The sequence below is a fragment of the Anolis carolinensis genome, chromosome 6 (genome assembly GCF_035594765.1).
Source record: "Anolis carolinensis isolate JA03-04 chromosome 6, rAnoCar3.1.pri, whole genome shotgun sequence".
Lineage (NCBI taxonomy): Eukaryota > Metazoa > Chordata > Lepidosauria > Squamata > Dactyloidae > Anolis > Anolis carolinensis.
The window spans coordinates 9,852,647-9,871,282 of record NC_085846.1 but is presented as its reverse complement, the minus strand read 5'-3'; the positions used below and the strand labels follow the sequence as shown (position 1 = coordinate 9,871,282).

The 18,636-nt window shown below is 44.7% G+C and overlaps 1 protein-coding gene across 3 annotated transcripts in view; it reads right to left on the bottom strand.

Annotated features, from left to right (window-relative positions):
• The window catches only part of arhgef15 (Rho guanine nucleotide exchange factor 15), a 50,636-nt gene that overhangs the window by 10,260 nt on the left and 21,740 nt on the right, over window positions 1–18,636 (bottom strand). For all 3 annotated transcript variants that reach the window (XM_008120386.3, XM_008120384.3, XM_016997314.2), the window contains 6 exons: window positions 7,207–7,682; window positions 4,975–5,850; window positions 3,254–3,314; window positions 2,919–2,974; window positions 1,335–1,567; window positions 1,053–1,213 (listed from right to left, as the gene is read on the bottom strand). In XM_008120386.3, the coding sequence (XP_008118593.1) occupies window positions 1,053–1,213; window positions 1,335–1,567; window positions 2,919–2,974; window positions 3,254–3,314; window positions 4,975–5,850; window positions 7,207–7,630 (1,811 nt within the window). In that variant the 5' untranslated portion in view covers window positions 7,631–7,682. The remainder of the gene's footprint in view (window positions 1–1,052; window positions 1,214–1,334; window positions 1,568–2,918; window positions 2,975–3,253; window positions 3,315–4,974; window positions 5,851–7,206; window positions 7,683–18,636) is intronic.

Sequence of the window (18,636 nt, the reverse complement as noted above, 5' to 3'; positions counted from 1 at the left end):
GGTCCCCAGGTGTTTTAGCCTACAACTCCCAGAAATCCCAGCCAGTTTACCAGCTGTTAGGATTTCTAGGAGTTAAAAGCCAAAAACATCTGGGTTGAGAACCACTGATCTACAGGATCAAAAATGTTGAGGGACTTCCCCTCAAGGAAAACTACGGACTTTCAGATCTGGTTGGACTGCAATTCCTTGAAGACCAATTCATTGCAAGGGATAGTGAGTCCAATATCTATTATAATGGTACATTTATATTATATGTAATAATGCTAATAATATTACAATATAGTATTATAGTACAATATAGTAATATATAATGCTAATGCTAATAATAATAATCTATATATATAAGAGTGATGGAATCAGGGCACCGGACAAAACAAAACTACAGGCCCCCCAACCTCGAAATTTGACAACACAACCCATCATCCACGGCTCTAGGTTGATACAACAAAAAGAAAAGAAAAATAAAGTCCTAATTAGAGGGAGAGCAATAATTGTTTTTATCCAATTGCTGCCAGTTAGAGAGCTAAGCTCCGAACATAGACCCCCTCTATCATCACCACTTTTACAGTACACAAACAACCAAATGCATACTAAACATAAAGACAACCATACAACACACATTCAATACCACCACTACCTCAACAATTTCTCACCAACACCACCAGACAACGCCACAGCAACGCGTGGCGGGGCACAGCTAGTAATAATAATGTTTATTTGTATCCCGCCTCCATCTCCCCCGAAGGGGTCTCGGGGCGGCTCATAGAAATATCAGATACAAAACAATAACAATGTACAATACATCAACAAACAATAGCATGCACCAGTAGTAGAATTTACACATTAACCAGAAAATTAAAAAAACGCTTATTAAAAACATATTGTGCTATACGAATAATATAATATATTGTATGTATATATGGCTTGTAAGCTGCCCTGAGTCCCATTTGGGGTGAGAAGGGTGGGATATAAATGTTGCAAATAAAGAAATAAATATCTGAATAAATTTTCAATTTCTAGCCCCGAGACAAGGAAAAAGAGGCAACGCTAACCTTTCGCTGACCTCCTTGACTTTCCGGATGTTGGAGAAGAGGATCCGATGTTCACGCAGAAGGATGGTGCCCGACATGTCCCGCGACTCCATGAAGTGTTCAATCAGAAGGGTCAGCGAACGGAGGTACGAAGCTTCGGAAGTGACCACCTCAAAAAGGCTCTGGACACATGGAGCAAGAGTCAAAGAAATGGAAGTCTACTGCCCGTGGTCACTTTCTGGCATCTCTTGCCAAAATTGACCAGGTAGAATAGGATGACATGGGGAAACTTTGCTAATTTACCTCTTGCAACTTCCGTTCCTCGGAGCTCATGCTTCCCAAAAGACCACTCTCTCTTACGGCAGGAAGTTCCTGCCAAAGAGTGCAGTGAGGGGTGGAAACCCGTGGCCCCGAGGGTCCTTCGCCTGGAGAAGGGGCTCCGTAATCCGAGCTGCTGAAGCTGCTGTTGCGGGGAACCGTTTGCCTCTTGATCTCCTTAGAGATAACTGCCTGCCGATATGTTTGGTACAGAGGCTCTGCAGAAGGGAAAGAGGAGTGTTTTAAAGAGAGAGACAACAACATCAACAACTTATGTATTATCTGCTTTTCTGTTTGGCTTGAGGTGAGTACAGAATAGTTAAAATATATAGTTAAACACAATACTATTTATAAATAAACATATTAAAATACATAGGATAAAGATTTAAACACCAAAACCAATAGACTAGGAGGTCTTACTTTTCAGAAAGCCAATGGCTGGACCCAAATGGCCACCAAAGCCAATCCTGTATCACAAGTCCCTTTGGAAGCCCAATACAGGGTGGATTTACACTGTAAAATTAATGCTGTTTGACATCACTTTAACTTCCATGGCTAAATATTATTGAATCCTGGGGGTTGTAGTTTGGTGAGGCACCAACATTATTTAGTACGGAAGATTATATACTATTTACCCAGTTCTAATGTGCCATCAAATCTAATGCGCACCTCAGTTGTCGAAATCCCAAAACCTCAAAAAATATTTACCATATTACGCGAATCTAATACGCAACTCTAATTTTGGGAAGGTAATTTAGTCAAAAAGGGTGAGGATTAGAATTGAGCAAATATGGTACCTTGTACAACTACAAATTCCATGATTCCATAGCATTCAGCCATGGCAGTTTAAGAGATGTCAAACTGCATTAAATTCTACAGTATAGACACACCCATAGTCATCCCTATACATTTCCTGGATGTAGGGACATAGAATTGTCATAAAAATGAAAAACTGCAAATGAACAATTGCAATGTTTTTTTAAATGGAGAAATCACCTTTCTAGGAATGTCTAGGTTTTGCAGGATTATGGTCAGTTTTCACTGGAATCACACTGGAGGACTTGGATATCCCAAGAGGGATGTTCTATCTAGAAATGTTTATGTCCTCCAACCAGTATCTATGGTCAACTTGACCATAAAGTCACCCTTGGAGGACCTAGAGATTCCTCAAGAGAAATTTTTAATCAAATCCATGAATAATCAAATCTGCGAAATTCAAACCTGCAATTGTGGAGAGGCAACTGTATTTGGTCCATTTATTCAAAAAGCTTGAATAGGATACATGTGTGCAAACAAGACCCCACATATTGTTCATGTATTCGACTCGTTATGCTCCATGCATCGAGGATACTGTGTTCATAAAGCCACAGATCTACATAAAGTCTGGAAAGTTACATTTTTGAGAACACAGCTCCCATCATCCCCCAGTCAGCATGCCTATTAGGGAAGTTGTGACGCATTTTAAAAGGTTGCAAACCATGATGATACTTTAAGGAACCATCTTTTTTTTGGCTTTATTCAATTTTTCCAACCTCTGCACATTTTCCTTTTTTCCTATTTGCTACTCACCATCCTGGAGGTAAAGTCCCCAGTCAGGGCCTTTGGGGGATAACATTGAGCAGCCACTGAAACAAAAAGGAAGCAAAAGGAAATATGAGATGGTAAGCCATCCTAAAACAGCTCTTCTGCAACCTTTAACAGCGGGATCAGACTTAAAATGCACAATTATAGGGAATCCAAGGGCCTTTCTACATTACACAACTTTTGTGCTATGATTCTACTTTAATGGCCATGGCTGCATTCAAAGGAATCTTAGGGTTTATAGTTTATATGAGGCACCACAGCTCTTTGGGGATTCTAAATACCAAGTGTGAAATTGCACCCCCAAAAAATTAAAAACACACCTGTCATTTGGAGTTCCTGCATCAGAGTCTTCCAAAAGAGAGGACTCGTTTTCACAGCCACCTGGAAAGAGAAAGTTTTTTCAGAGTTGGTGAAACAGGGAAAATGGTTGAGGAAAGTATTGTACTGTGAACAAGCGGAATGACATATATATCTAGATAGCTCAAAACAAGTAAACAAAGCAATATTATTGATAGCAAGGGGCAGGAAATGCTCAACTAATTCTTATCAATTCAGTCAGAGGAAGATGATTCATAGCACTCTTCCATACCCTCCAATGCTAATAAGGAGGACAAAACTATTAATGAGGAACAACACATAAAACAACTATTTTAAGTAGAGAAAGCCAGAATGTACTGTTTCCCCAAAAATAAGACATCCCCGGAAAATAAGACCTAGTAGAGGTTTTGCTGAATTGCTAAATATAAGACCTCCCCTGAAAGTAAGACCTAGCAAAGTTTTTGTTTGGAAGCATGCCTGCCAAACAGAACACCAGAGCATGCAGGATCGGTAAATGTACGTACCATAAAGTGTTGTACATGGAAATAATGGTAGTAACAAGAAATTATTCATAGGATACACAGTTTGTCTGGTTATGCTGGTTTGTGATGACAACTACTGTACAGTATATAATAAATGTTCGTTTTTTTTGTTCAACAATAAATGTGAATTCTTTTTCATGGAAAAATAAGACATCCCCTGAAAATAAGACCTAGCACATCTTTGGGAGCAAAAAATAATATAAGACACTGTCTCATTTTCAGGGAAACACGGTATGTGTTGATTCAAGGGGGAAAACTTAAACAAGACAACGGGGAAGTGTAAGACTTTGCCCTCTTGTCTTCTCTCCCTGCTGTTGAGTTAATTCAGTGCAAGCCAGATTTGCACTGTAAACGTGATTTGCCGCAAGTGATGTAAAGTGGGAGGAAAACAGAGAGACTAGGACATTTTAAAAGCAACTAGAAAATGGGATGGCAGAGGATTAACACATAGCTGTCAAAGAACAGTTGGAAGATTTGCTCTTCCAAACTTTTATCCCACAAATATCAGTGGTTGTTTGGCAGAATCAATGGGAGTATTGTGTCTAGATCAAGGAAATTAATAGTACCACTCTATTCTGCTTCACCTGGATTTTTGTGCAACACAATTCAAAAAGGTCATTGACAAGATGAAATGTGTCCAGAGAAGGGTGACCAAAATGAACAAAGGTCTGGAAGCCAAACCTTGTAAGGAAAGAATTGGGTATGTTTAGCCTGGAGAAAAGAAGGATGAAGAGACATGATCGTCATGTTAGAATATTTGAAAGGATGTCACAATGAAGAAGGGGTAAGTTTGTTTTTGGCTGCTCTCAAGATTAGGACATGGATCAAAAGATTCAAATTGCAGGAAAGGGAGAGTCCATCTAAACATTAGGAAGCACTTCTTGATGTTAAATGCTGTTTGTCAGTGGAAGAGACTGCCTTGAATTATGGTGGAGTCTCCTTCTCTGGAGGTTTTAAAGGAGAGCAGGGTGGTCATCTGTTGGGAGGGCTTGTTTAGGTGTTTCTGCATGGCAAGGGGTTGGACTGGATGGCCCTTGTGGTCTCTTCCAATTCTATGATTCTATGATTCTACGATGCAAAGACTGGAAGATCCATTCAACGGCAGACCCTGCAATAGCACCCTCTCTTAATGCTTGCCACCCCCAAAAGGTCTTTCTTGCGCAGAATACAGTCAACAATACCTTGGCTGGGGTCTTCCCCAAGGGGCGAGCTCTCCAGCGGTGGCGGTGGCTGAGTCGGTGGAGGGGGCAGACCCTGCGGCAGTGGAGGAGGGGGCTGCGAAGGAGGAGGGGGAGTCTGGAAATTCAGGGTTGGGGGCTGAGAGACGGAGAAAGACGGAGGGGTTTGCAAAGTGGGTGGTGGCGGTGGAGGCTGGGACGGAGGCGGCAACAGCAGGCTTTGGCGCATAGAAATGAGGGAGGCATCACTGGGGATATGGTTCTCCTCTAGCGGGTACTGGAGGGAGCTCCGTCGAGAGAAGGCCAACGGGCCCAAGGCGTTGCGAGGCGGCTTGATAGGAGCTTTTGGGGGGATGGCAGGGGGCAAGGCGTCACCATCGAATGAGACAGCAGAGCCCCCTTTACTACGCCGGGGTGGTTTGGGCATCAGAGGGGGGCAACGGGGAGGAAGGGGCTCAGCCGTGGAGCGGTAACTGGTCAACACCACTCCCCCTTCGGGGTGTCCATTGGCAGAAGGGGGTAGATCGAGGGGTTTCTTGCTCCGAGGAGAATGGCGGGTTTTGGAGGGCCTGCCCCCCGTGGATGAGGATGAGGAAGAAGAGGAGCAGGTGGAGGAGTTGGCAGTGGGGGCATTGAGCACCAGGAGGTGTTGGAAGAAGGGTCCTCCTTCATCAGCGGAAGAAGAGACGTCTGAGGCAGGACCGTCTTCTCCATCTTCTTGCTCGGCCGGCAGAGTGGGTGCCGGGACCCAGGCCAAAACCATGCCGGGCCGGTGTTGGTGGCAGATGCAGGGGCAGCCAGAGGAGCAGGAAGGAGGCAATTCTACACCGTTCTGCTCCCCTCCACAGGAAACAGCAGGCTGGGTGTCTTCAGAAGGATCTACGGAAACAACCAGAGACAAAACACTCTGAACCTTGTACAAAACCAACGGAGATGTTGTCATGAGTGGGTGGAGTGGGAGCTCGAGATACTACTTTTAGACAGAGATCAGGAAAGTTAGGAAGACAGGAAGTTGTCACTCACTGAGTCGGAGCATTCGCACATCGAGCTCCATATTGATAATTCTGACAGGTAACAGGGTTCGGATAGGATGCTTTCCCAGTTCAGCATGGAGATTTTTAGTAGTCTTCCATCCATGTACTAACTCGTTCTGATATGTAAAGAGATCTGGTATCACCTTACAGACTAACCTAGGGTAAGTGTTGTTAAAGGCTTTCATGGCTGGAATCACTGGGTTGCTGTGAAATTTCTGGGCTGTATGGCCATGTTCCAGAAGCATTCTCTCTTGACATTGACCCACGTCTATGACAGGCATCCTCAGAGGTTGTGAGGTCTGTTGGAAACGATGCAAGCAAACCTCACTTGCCTAGTTTCCAAAAGACCTCATAACCTCTGAGGATGCCTGCCACAGTTGTGGGCAAAACACCAAGAAAGAATACTTCTAGAACATGGCCATACAACCCAGAAAACTCACAACAACCCAGTGATTCCAGCCATGGAAGCCTTCGACAACACTTACCCTAGGTTAGTCTGTAAGGTCACAGCAACCCAGTACAAACACACTATAGTCTTAATGCAGTATAGCACCACTTTAACTGTTATGGCTCCATGCTATGGAAGCATGAGAGTTGTAGTTTAGAGAATCACTGACACTCTTAGACAGAGAAGAATAAATACCTTACAAAACTACAGTTTCCAGGATTCCATGCCATTGAGCCATGGCAGTTAAAGTGGGTCAAACTGTACTAATTCTATAATGAATCCTAGGAGAACTAAGTTGGTAGCATAAGGTTCACAGATTAAGGGTGCCTCTATATTTTCTGTGCAAGCAAGGATCACCACCAGACCTACTGTGGTTACTGATACTCAGATCTCAAGCTCATAAAATGCAGACGTAAATGGTGCATTGAGATCCAACTGGAAATAAAAGATGGGAGTCACTGGCTTCACAAACTCCTTAAAAGAGTGAAGCTGCCTTAGATCAAAGGGTCTGGACCCACCATAAAGCTTCTCTTTATCAGTGAGCATGTGGCCAAAGCCACTGCCTGGAAATGAAAGCCATGAATGGTTGGTGGTCAGCCACATCTCCCAAGTCCATTGAAGGGTGAGTGGCATTCGCCCAACTTCCTCCAAAACCATTCATCAAGTAGCTCCAATAAATCTGTGATTATTTTCTGGCCAAACACACAGAAGGGAGTAAATCAGCTGTAAAATCCTAAAATCCTGTCCACTTACTGGATTGCCCCAGCTCCTCCTTTTCTTCCATGATCGTCCCGCTTCCATTTTCAGTGATAGGGATCGATGCTTCATTGCAGTTCGGAGCAATCTGGTTTGCCTTGACGGCCTCCTCTTTCTCCGGAATGGCATGGTCGAAGCGTACCACGATCTTCCGCACGGCGCCTGAATTCTGCAGCTTGTGGAGGTGCCGCTGGTGGCTGTAAATGGGCTCAGGAACCTTGGAGCACCCTTTGCTCGGTGTTTCGGTTGTGGAGGCCTCCGGGGGCAAAGAGGGGGTCGGGGCACGGCTCACCTTGGCAGAGTCTGGCCTGGGGGGCAAATAGGGCCGTGGCCGAGTGGGCGGGCGAGGCTTGATGATGCGGGTGGGCTTCTGGGCTGGAGGGGTGGCTGGAGGCAGCGGGTCCAAGGAGGACATGTTCATGGAGAGAGGGTCATAGGCAAGAGCTGCCGTACCACCAATGTGACTTCATTTTCTGTGAAGCAAGAGAGGCAGGAATCATGGTCACCATTATTATCATCAACATCATCATCTCCCAACAAGGGTTTTAAAGTGGCTAACAACAACAACAACAACAACAACAACAACAACAACAACAACAACAACAACTTTATTTTTGTACCCCGCCTCCATCTCCCCGAAGGGACTTGGAGCAGCTAACATGGGTCAAGCCCAGGCAATTATAATAAAATACATACAAAATAACAGCATACAGTCTGCCATCGGTATCCACTCAGGTTTGGTTCCAAGACCATCCATGGATACCAACACTTGTGGATGTTCTAGTCCCATTATATTCACTGACTACAATGCAGCCGGAGCCCTGCCACGTGCATGGTGGAGGACCTTCTCAGAGCAACATCAGAGGTACCCCAAGTGGCCAGCTTCTGGTCAAAGGAAATCTAGTATAATGCCATTTTTTTTAACTTTGCTCGTGTTTTAAATACATTATAATTGTATCCTCAATTGGCTTCTGACACGATAAATAATAAAACTCCAAAAATCCAAAATATGAAACCCTTCTGATCCTAAACATTTCGGACAAGGAATAGGCAACCTTCACTGAGACTATTTCCTTTCTTATCTCAATGAGTCCACAGAGCTCCACTGCCTTACCATGCTACAAAGCCACATGATTCCACTGTTAAAGTGGAATTAAAGTGCTATAACTCTGTAGTCAGAATATGTCCTTAGCAGCATCTCTCCAAACAACACTGCCACCTTCACAGTCCTATCTGGAGATGGTCAGAGGTTGAATCTCTGCACGATGGCTCTAGGTTTACATCTACACTATAGAATGAATGCAAATTTGACATAACTATAATTGTCATGGCTCGATGCTATGGATCATGGGAGTTGCAGCCATGCAAGGTCTTTAGCTCTGTCTTCCAAAGAGTGCTGGTGCCTCACCAAATTACAAATCCCAGGATACATAGCACTGAGTCATGGAAGTTCAAGTGGTGTCAAACTGCACTCATTCTGCAGTGCAGATGCACCCTCCATGCAGAAACTCGCATGGACACAACCCAAACAACCAGTTGTGCCCATCTCACCTCTTTGTTCGATTAGGCAAAAAGCTCTCTCTGGCCACTTGACTCAGCCTTCCTTCCGGAAGCATTCCAAACTCATGCACACAGCCCTTGGCACTCAGGCCCTTGGCGTCGTCATCTAACCTCCGGAGCTAAGGCCCTACAACTTCATTCATTGCAAGCTCCACATGCAAGACAGCACATCCTGCCCTCTGGGGAATTCGCACACGCGGCAACCCAGCCGGCTCCAAATGGTCCTCTGGGCCGGCAGCCAGAGAGGCTCTTCGGCTTGGCAACCCTTGCCTGGGTGTGGTCCTCAGGATTGCCAGCTGGGGAAAACACCACAACAGGGTCGCTCTGAAACTAGTTATTAGAAATTGGGGAAAGGGGCGAGTCTGATCCCAGTACCAGAAAATACTGCTTTGCACAAAACAAGAATATGGGCAGAAAGAAAGTGATGACCACCATGTTTCAACCAAGGGTCCAACTTCACCACAGCATTTTTATACTGCTCTAGAGATTAGGACATGGAGGAATGGGTTCAAATTGCAGGAAAAGATAGTTTACCTAAACATTAGGAGGAACTTCCTGACGGTGAGAGCTTAAGTTAAGTATCTAGCCCTATTTTCCACAGGTAAAGTCCCAAAGCCCTAGATTTCTATGTTGGACTGGAAGCAATGTCTTCATTGCCAAGAAGAGTTCCCTTGTAGGGTGAAGGGAAAAGCACAACTTCAGCAAAAGAACAAGCACTCTTTGTGAATTGAACCAAGTTTATCCATTTGGTTTGACAGCTAAAGGCTCAAAGGAGGATATTAAAAGAGAAAAAGACCAGGATGCCTTTTGCAGTGGTCACAACCCTGTTTAGCTTCCGTTCTTCTCAGACCCAATGGCTCAGTTTCCTATTACTCATGAAACAGGGAAACGGACTTTACCAGCTCTATATAAAGTCCCTCAGCTCTACAACTGGGGAAGGCTGTAAAGAATTATTAGCCTTTCGCCTCCTCAAATGATATTCCACCCTCTTCTTTCCACTTTAGAAGAATAATTCCCAGAGCTGACTGTTCTTTTAAAAACCTGGCTAGGATTTCAAATTCAAGAATGGGGTATCTATCAGTGTGTAGGTCAGCGGTTCAAATCCGGGGAGAGTGGGTGAGCTCCCTCTGTCAGCTCCAGCTCCTCATGTGGGGACATGAGAAAAGCCTCCTACAAGAATGGTAAAACATCAAACATCCGGGTGTCTCCTGGGCAACCTTCTTGCAGACGGCCAATTCTCTCACACCAGAAGTGACTTGCAGTTTCTCAAGTTGCTCCTGACATGAAAAAAGTCGTCCACAATCCAAATCAACAACTGGGCCACACAGTTTGCAGAAAACCTACACACACCGATACAACAGGAAATGTGAGAAATGTACTTCTCGGAAGGGAAATTCACTCCTGGAAGAGTTATCATGGGGAAAAGGTGTCTCCACTGAGGCTTTCTCACCAATCCTTGTTTCCACAACAAGCCAAATGTTTAAATATCCAGTTATCACAGGGACAGAAAGTGAAGGGAAAACTTCTGGACAGGAGCACAGACAGCAAAACAAACACCACAGGGGTGTTAACCATTCCCTGTGCTATCCAAAGCTATATAGATATATAAATATAGATATATGGCTGACATTACACTTAAAATGTACCTGTTCTGACTTCCATACAAATTCAACTTAAGAACAAACCTACAGAACCTATCTTGTTCAGAATTAGGAGACTGCCTGTATTCCAGATCCTGGCACACCCTTGAAAACACATACACATCCCATTTCAAAATTTGGGATATTCACGTTGTTCTCCCCTTACCTGTTCCTCCAGAGGCATCTCGCTTTTGCTATAAACCAGAAAGGAATGGGAGTATTGTAAACATGCAAACATGTGCTCACATACATGAAGGCGAGGAAAAGGGGTGCGGGAATGAAATCATGACAGCTGCCTCGCAGGAGACAGTTGGAGGAGGTCAGCTGCTGGCTAGATATTTTGGGCCCACCAAGTGGGTGGAGGAGCCGGGCTTTGTGCCGAGAGACAGGGTCAAGGAACAGAATAAGGCAGGGAGAGGGGGGAAACCCCGGTCCATAAACTAGTCAAGACTGACAAACCCTTGAGTCAAACCATGGGTGCATCTGTAGGGTAGAATGCATGCATAGCCCTGCCACAGCAAATGTTTACATGGAACACGCTGAGAAACAAGCCCTGGAAACAGAACCAAAAAAGTCCACTATATGGCTACGACATTTGGAGTCATGGAGAAGAAGAAATAAACAAGCTCCTGGACCACATCAACAACATCCACCCAAGCATCCAATTGTCCATGGAAAAAGAAAACAAAGGAAAACTAACATTTCTAGATGTCAACAATTCAGTTTGCAGAAAACCTTTGCACACAGATAGATAGGTAAAGGTTAAGGTTTTCCCCTGACATTAAGTCTAGTTGTGTCCGACTCTGGGGGTTGATGCTCATCTCCATTTCTAAGCCAAAGAGCCAGCATTGTCCACAGACACCTTCAAGGGCATGTGGCTGGCATGACTGCATGGAGTGCCGTTAGCTTCCCACCAGAGCGGAACCTATTGATCTATTCACATTTGCATGTTTTTGAAATTCTAGGTTGGCAGAAGCTGGGGCTAACAGGGGGAGTTCACCCCACTCTCCGGATTCAAACTGCCGATCTTTCGGTCAGCAAGTTCAACAGCTCAGCGGTTTAATTTGCTGCGCCACCGGGGGCTCTACATGGATAGATATCTACATAAAAACTCCAACCATCATCCAGGTCCAAAAAGAAGTGCCATTAAAGCCCTGGTAGACTGTGCAAATAATATCTGCGAACCCCATCTCCTCTAAGGTGAATTGAATCACCTAAACTGGGCTCTACAGTCCAATGGGTATTCTATAACAGACATCAGAAGAGCTGCAAAATCAAGAACAAGCCATGAGAGTAAAGACGAAGATCCACCCAGAGGAAAAGTGTTCTTACCATACATCAAGGGAACCACTGACCGCATAGGGAAGCTGAGGAAGGAACACATCCTACAAACATTCTACAAACCCACTAAGAAAATTCAACAAATGCTACGTTCAGCAAAGGATAAGAGGGATCCTTTAACCACTGCAGAAGTCTACCGGATACCTATGGACATGTCTACATAGAGACCAAGAAATGCAGTGCCCAGACAGGAATCAAAGAACATGAAAGGCACTGCAGACTAATTCAACCAGAGAAGTCAGCCATAGCAGAGCACACAGAAATGCTGAACCACTCTGACAACCGTTATATCAAACTACACAGAGAAGTCATTGAAATCCACAAGCATATGAACAATTTCAACTGAAGTGAGTAAACCATGAAAATGAACAAAATCTGGCTACCAGGTTTAAAAAAACACCAGAATCAAAACAGTAAATAATGAATACCACTCAAAAACAGGAGAGCTCCAGACAGCAAACAATCAAGTGCCAGTTAACACCTCCCAAACAGAGGATGCCTTCAGGCAACAGAGGCCAGGCTATCTCTATGAAGATAACCTCACTGATTGATTTTGCAGCTTCATGGATACTCAATGCTATTCAAGCTTTCTATTTGCAACATTCACACTTGCTTTAACAGACAGGGGTTCTTTCTCCCACCCTGGACCTTCCACAGATAGATATACACTCCATTTGCTCCACTACCAACAGATGCAGGTGAAACGTCAGAAGAGAATGCTACTGGAACATGGCCATACAGCCCGAAAGCCTCACAGAAACCCAGAATGATTGCAGTCTGATACCATTTTAACTGTCATGGTTCAATACTACAAAATCCTGAGAGTTGCAGTTTGGTGGGGAAAACGTTTTGTTAAATGGGAACTCCCAGGATTCCTTAGCATTGACCCATAGTGGTTAAAGTAGTGTCAAACCAAATTAACTTAACGATGCATCCCAATATCAGGACCACTAAGATATCTCATTATGTACATAAATGCAAAATACAGACATTCCAAATCCCAAATTTCAAAATACTTACAGTCCCAGGTATTTCAGATAAGGAATAGGAACCTGATATATATACCCATGTTCATACTAATTTTTTATCATGCTTTTATATATACAGATATTTCAAAATCCAAAACCCTTGTGGTCCCAAGCATTTTAGATAAGGGATACCCAATCAGCCTTTCATATCTTTCACTGAGCGATTGTCTCTTTTAATTATCTCATTAACACCTCCAATGAGTATCATGGATGGAGCAAGTCTTTTTCCTTTTAGCTACATGAGAAATGATAAAGTGTGATTGTTGCTATGGTATCACTATACTGTCAGTACCTTTTGTACCCGAACTGAGACTTCATGCAGGGGCGGCTGCGGGTCCACAGTCACTGAAACGTTGAATCCACTCCAAGTTTATGTACAGACTTTAAAGGAGTTATCTAAGGCTCTAAACTTTCTCTCCCAGAATACGTTAGATGATTTGGGGTGCATCTACACTGTTGAGTTAATATCTACTGCAGGCGTCCTCTGAGGTTGTGAGGTCTGTTGGAGTTTATATATCTGTGGAATGTCCAGGGTGGGAACAAGAACTCTTGTCTGTTTGAGGTATGTATGAACATTGCAATTGGCCACCCTGACTAGTATTTAATGGCCTTGCAAGCTTCAAAGCCTGGCTGCTTCCTGCCTGAAGGAATCCTTTGTTGGGAGGTGTTAGCTGGCCCTGATTGTTTCTTGTCTGGAATTCCGTTGTTTTCTGAATGTTGTTCTTTATTTACATTCCACACCTATCTGTATTTTATAATGCGTTTTATGAATGTCCGATGTAAGTTAATTTTTAACTGATTTATAGTGTATTGTACAATTTTTATATATGCGTTTTATTGTAAGCCGCCCTGAGTCCCCTGTTGGGTGAGAAAGGCGGGATATAAATATTGTAATAATAATAATAATAATTTTTTTTTTCGTGTCAGGAGCAACTTGAGTTGCTTCTGGAGTGAGAGAATTGGCCGTCTGCAAGGACGTTGCCCAGGGGACGCCCGGATGTTTTGATGTTTTTACCATCCTTGTGGGAGGCTTCTCTCTCCTATGCTCTTCGTATCACTAACAGAGAAGGAAACAGAGCCTGCAAAATGCATTGGGAGAACAAAACACAAAGCATGCCCCGCCAACCATTTGTCCCAGGAGTATTAAAAAAAACACACACACACACAATCGCCTCCTCCCACCTACAGTTTGACAGATTGCAAAACTGCCTCCTCAGCAGCTGACACTATTTTGGATGTGTCTAGGATCCCTGGGGAAAGTGGGGGAGAAGAGAGAAGGAGATCCATTTGGGGCCAAGGAGGCAAAAGGAAGGGGAAATGGCAAAAGAGAACACAGTCCTGAGGTTTCTGTTGATGCTGTTTTTGTTTGGCTCTACACAAGGCATGGGCAAACTTGGGCCCTCCGGGTGTTTTGGACTGCAACTCCCACCATTCATGCCATGCCGCTTAAGCGGCTGAGGGGGAAAAGGAAGGGGCCTGAGGCTGTTAGGAATGGTGGGAGTTGCAGTCCAAAACACCTGGAGATACTCAAGAGTTATCTAAATACGTCTTTGCTATGAGTCACGCCTCAGAGACTTCTTTTGTTTTCACGGCACTCCCAAATTCAACTGCTTGCTCCTCCAAAAGAGACAATTCTCCGAGGACAAATCTGTCCTGACCTCATTCTGGGAGGGATGAAAACAGGCTTTTTTCCTTTGCTGAAATCGGGGCCGTGCTCTAGAAATGTAGAACATCCATCCACTTTTGCAGGGAACCTGTACTGCAAACAGAAATGTCTCATTGGTGAGGTTATAGCTCACAAAAACTACTTATTCTGGAAAGCAGCCTCTACATAAAGTATGGGTGAAAGTTTAGAACAAATGGCTTCCAAGATATCAAAATGGAATTGTGAAATTAAAGGGTTTATCATATTTATAGGTAGCAGTATAACTCTATTAAGAATGCATTCATTCCAAAAAGCATACATACATATATGGAAGGTAAAGGTTTTGCCCTGACATTAAGTCCAGTCGTATACAACTCTGGGGGATGGTGCTCATCTCCATTTCTAAGCCAAAGAGCCGGCATTGTCCGTAGACACCTCCAAGGTCATGTGGCCGGCATGGCATGAATGCATGGAGAGCCGTTACTTTCCCTATTGATGTACTCACATTTGCATGTTTTCAAACTGCTAGGTTGGCAGAAGTTGGGGCTAACAGCGGGAGCTCACCCCGCTTCCTGGATTCAAACCGCCAACTTTTCAGTCAGCAAGTTCAGCAGCTCAGCAGTTTAACCCGCTGCGCCACCAGGGTTCTATGCAATATGCATATGGAATGTGCATAGGGAAAATGGTACATTGTAGTCATAAGTAAGGGAGAAGACTGTGTATCTGGCAACACATAAAGAATAACTTGTAAATATTTTGTAAATCTTTGTAAGGAATATTTTGTAAATAATGCTATATTTATCTACAAATTCCCATTTCCCCAATGGGAACAGTCTCTCTCTATATACTGCTACCCATAAATATCTAGACAGAGTGTCCCAAAAATTACCATACATATGGAAAATGGAAAATTGCAACTAAATGTGCCTTTATTTTTTTAAAAATATTAATTACAATATTTTGCAAAATATTTTTGTGGTCTCTTCCAACTCTGTGATTACATATCTCCATGTAGACATATGTAGTAAACGTAAAGGTTTTCCCCTGACATTAAGTCTAGTCGTGTCCAACTCGGGTTGGTGCTCATCTCCATTTCTAAGACGAAGAGCCGGCGTCTGTAGACACCTCCAAAGTCATGTGGCCAGCATGACTGCATGGAGCGCTGTTACCTTCCTGTTGGAGCAGTACCTATTAATTTACTCACATTTGCACATTTTCGAACTGCTGGGTTAGCAGAAGCTGGAGCTAACAGCGGGAGCTCACTCCGCCCTCGGATTTAAACCGCTGACCTTTCAGTTAGCAGTTCATCAATTTAATCCGGTGCAGCACCTGGGACTCCTACACATATGTAAGTACGTATATTATATATACACACAATAATAAAGTGTACTTATACTTAACCCACCATGCTAATCTTAGGCACCCAGGGGCTCATTGTCAAGGACAGAACGCCACAAGATTCAAAGTAACAGAGTTTATTAGATTACAGAACTCAAAAATGCCCGTAAAACACAAGGGCCAGGCAGTTTTTGCCTTTAGGAGCAAAAAGGGGCAAAAGTAAATGTTCAAAAGATAAACCGGATTAAACCGGAGTTTAATCCGGGTAAAAACAAACTGCTTGCTTCAGCCTGGGTATAAACGAAACGAAAGCCAAGGAACAAAAGATACAAAGAATGCAACTAATTGGCAGCAGATTCCTCTCTGCTGCCAACACTGTGCTTAGAGTAACTTGCGTCGCTCCCCCACACACACAGCAGACAGGATCTCCAACACGAGTAAATCAGCCAAGGATTGTAGCAGTTGAGTAGACCAGTTCCGTTCCGTAGATCAAAGCCAGAAGCAGACGTTTGTAGTTTTTCCAAGTCCAAGAAGGGGGGAAGACAAGCCGTGGTCAGTTCAGTCCGAGTTCTCAAAGCAGGAGATGGCGTCCGTCAAGAAGACGACGGAGGGTCAAGCTAATAAGAGTAAGCACAGGTTTGCACAAACAAATGCCCACACAATCCCTCCCGCCGTCTGACCCTGGATTCCAATCAACTTACGTCACAGCACAGGAAAGCACACAAGTCTTCAGGGAAGCGTCCCACACACACACGGATCCCAAGCGTTTGCCCAGATTACCTTGCCCAACGCAATTTGCAATTGCTCCCAAGCCCCATTTTATGCCAGTTACAAATCTTCATCACTGTCAGCTGTCCTCCTTAACCCGGGCGTTTCCTCATCACTTTCCTCGTCAGAGCTGGAACACCTCTGACTACGCCCAACAGCATCTCCAGCTGTGGATCCCGTCCCATCCCTCCAGCTAAACCATGGGTCTAATCCTGAAGGTCCCCATTCATCTTCTGTCCCATCATGGCCAGTGGCACCCACTTCCTCCCTTACCCGAGTCCAATCCATCTCATCCTCCTCTGAGCTAACCAGCCCCTCCTCCATTCTCTCCGTAAACCCTTCGAAAGACTCCTCGTCAGATGGTGCTGCAAATATGTCTCGCAGTCTTTTTCTCTCTCGCTCCTCGAGAGTATCTGACTCTCGAGGAGTCTTACGCCCACGTCTGTCAGTAACAGAGCCATGAGGCTCAATCATAACACTATCCCCTCTCACAAAGGCCTCCTCCCCCGATGGCGGAGAAGTGGCAGTGATACCCTCCGCTATAGCACCACGACGACTAGAGGTATCAAGTTTCAACAGCGAACGATGAAAGACTGGATGGACCTTTAAACTAGACGGTAAACGCAAACGAAACGCAACAGAAGAAATCTTTTTAACGATAGGAAAGGGACCCAAATACCGAGGCGCAAACTTTCCCCCAGCCTGTTTAATATGTTTGGAAGATAACCACACCAAATCCCCTTCTTCCAACTCCTCCCCTGCCTGCCTGTGGCGGTCAGCCTGAGTCTTCTGCGTTGCCTTAGCTTCCAACAGTAAGCGACGGGCAACATCATGCAATGCAGCCATTTCCGAAGAGCGGTACACAGGGTCCGAAGAGACCACATTGGTCGACGGCGCCACACCTCCCCGTGGGTGAAAACCATAAGTTAGCTCAAATGGCGTATGCTGACTAGACGTGTGCACCGCATTGTTGTAAGCAAATTCCGCCACCGGTAACCACTTTACCCAAGCCGTGGGTTGATCTAAACAAAAACAACGCAGATACTGCTCTAAGAGCCCATTAACCCGTTCCGACTGTCCATCCGTTTGCGGATGGAAAGCTGAAGACACGTTTAACTTAGTCCCCAAACACTCATGGAAGTGTTTCCAAAAGCGTGACACAAATTGCGGAGCCCTATCTGAAATAATCACCTCGGGTGCTCCGTGCAAACGATAGATGTGCTTTGTAAATAGTAAGGCCAACGTAGGGGCCGCCGGAATGGTTGAACAAGGAATAAAATGAGCCAGTTTACTAAATAAATCCACCACCACCCAAATACAAGTATAACCCCCAGACTTAGGCAAATCTGAAATAAAATCCATGGAAATGATTTGCCATGGCCTCTCCGGAACAGGTAAAGACGATAACAACCCTCTAGGGCGCCCAACAGGCGTCTTACTCTGCTGACAAACGGCGCAGCTGTCACAAAAGCGCAGAATGTCTTGCCGCATCTTTGGCCACCAGTAGCTCCTGGTGATAAGCTGTACGGTCTTGAACCTGCCAAAGTGCCCAGCCATGGGTTCGTCATGGTGGGCTCTAATCACCTCCAACCTGAGGGTCCCTACTGGTACGTAAACCTGCCCCCTACGCACCAATACCCCGTCTTGATCCTGGAGATGCGGCAGTATGGTACGGTTACCTGCAGAGAGCAGCATCAGTTGCTCCTGAGTCCACACATCATCCTTCTGAGCCTCAAGGATCTGGTCATGTAACCCAAGCTCATTATCTACAACACACAGAGAGGCAGTAGGCAAGATGGTCTGACATACTACCTGCTCATTGGTCTTAAATTCCGGCTTGCGGGATAAAGCATCGGCCCGCAAGTTTGCCTTCCCCTCCACGAACTGCACCTTGAAGTTAAACCTGGAGAAAAACAAAGCCCAGCGGATTTGACGCTGGTTTAACTTCTTTGCTGTTTGCAAGTGCTCTAAGTTCTTGTGATCAGATCTGACCACGATCTGGTGCCGTGCCCCTTCAAGCCAGTGCCGCCACACCTCAAACGCCACCTTAATCGCCAACAACTCCTTCTCCCATATGGTATAGTTCTGCTCGAAGGGTGTTAGTTGC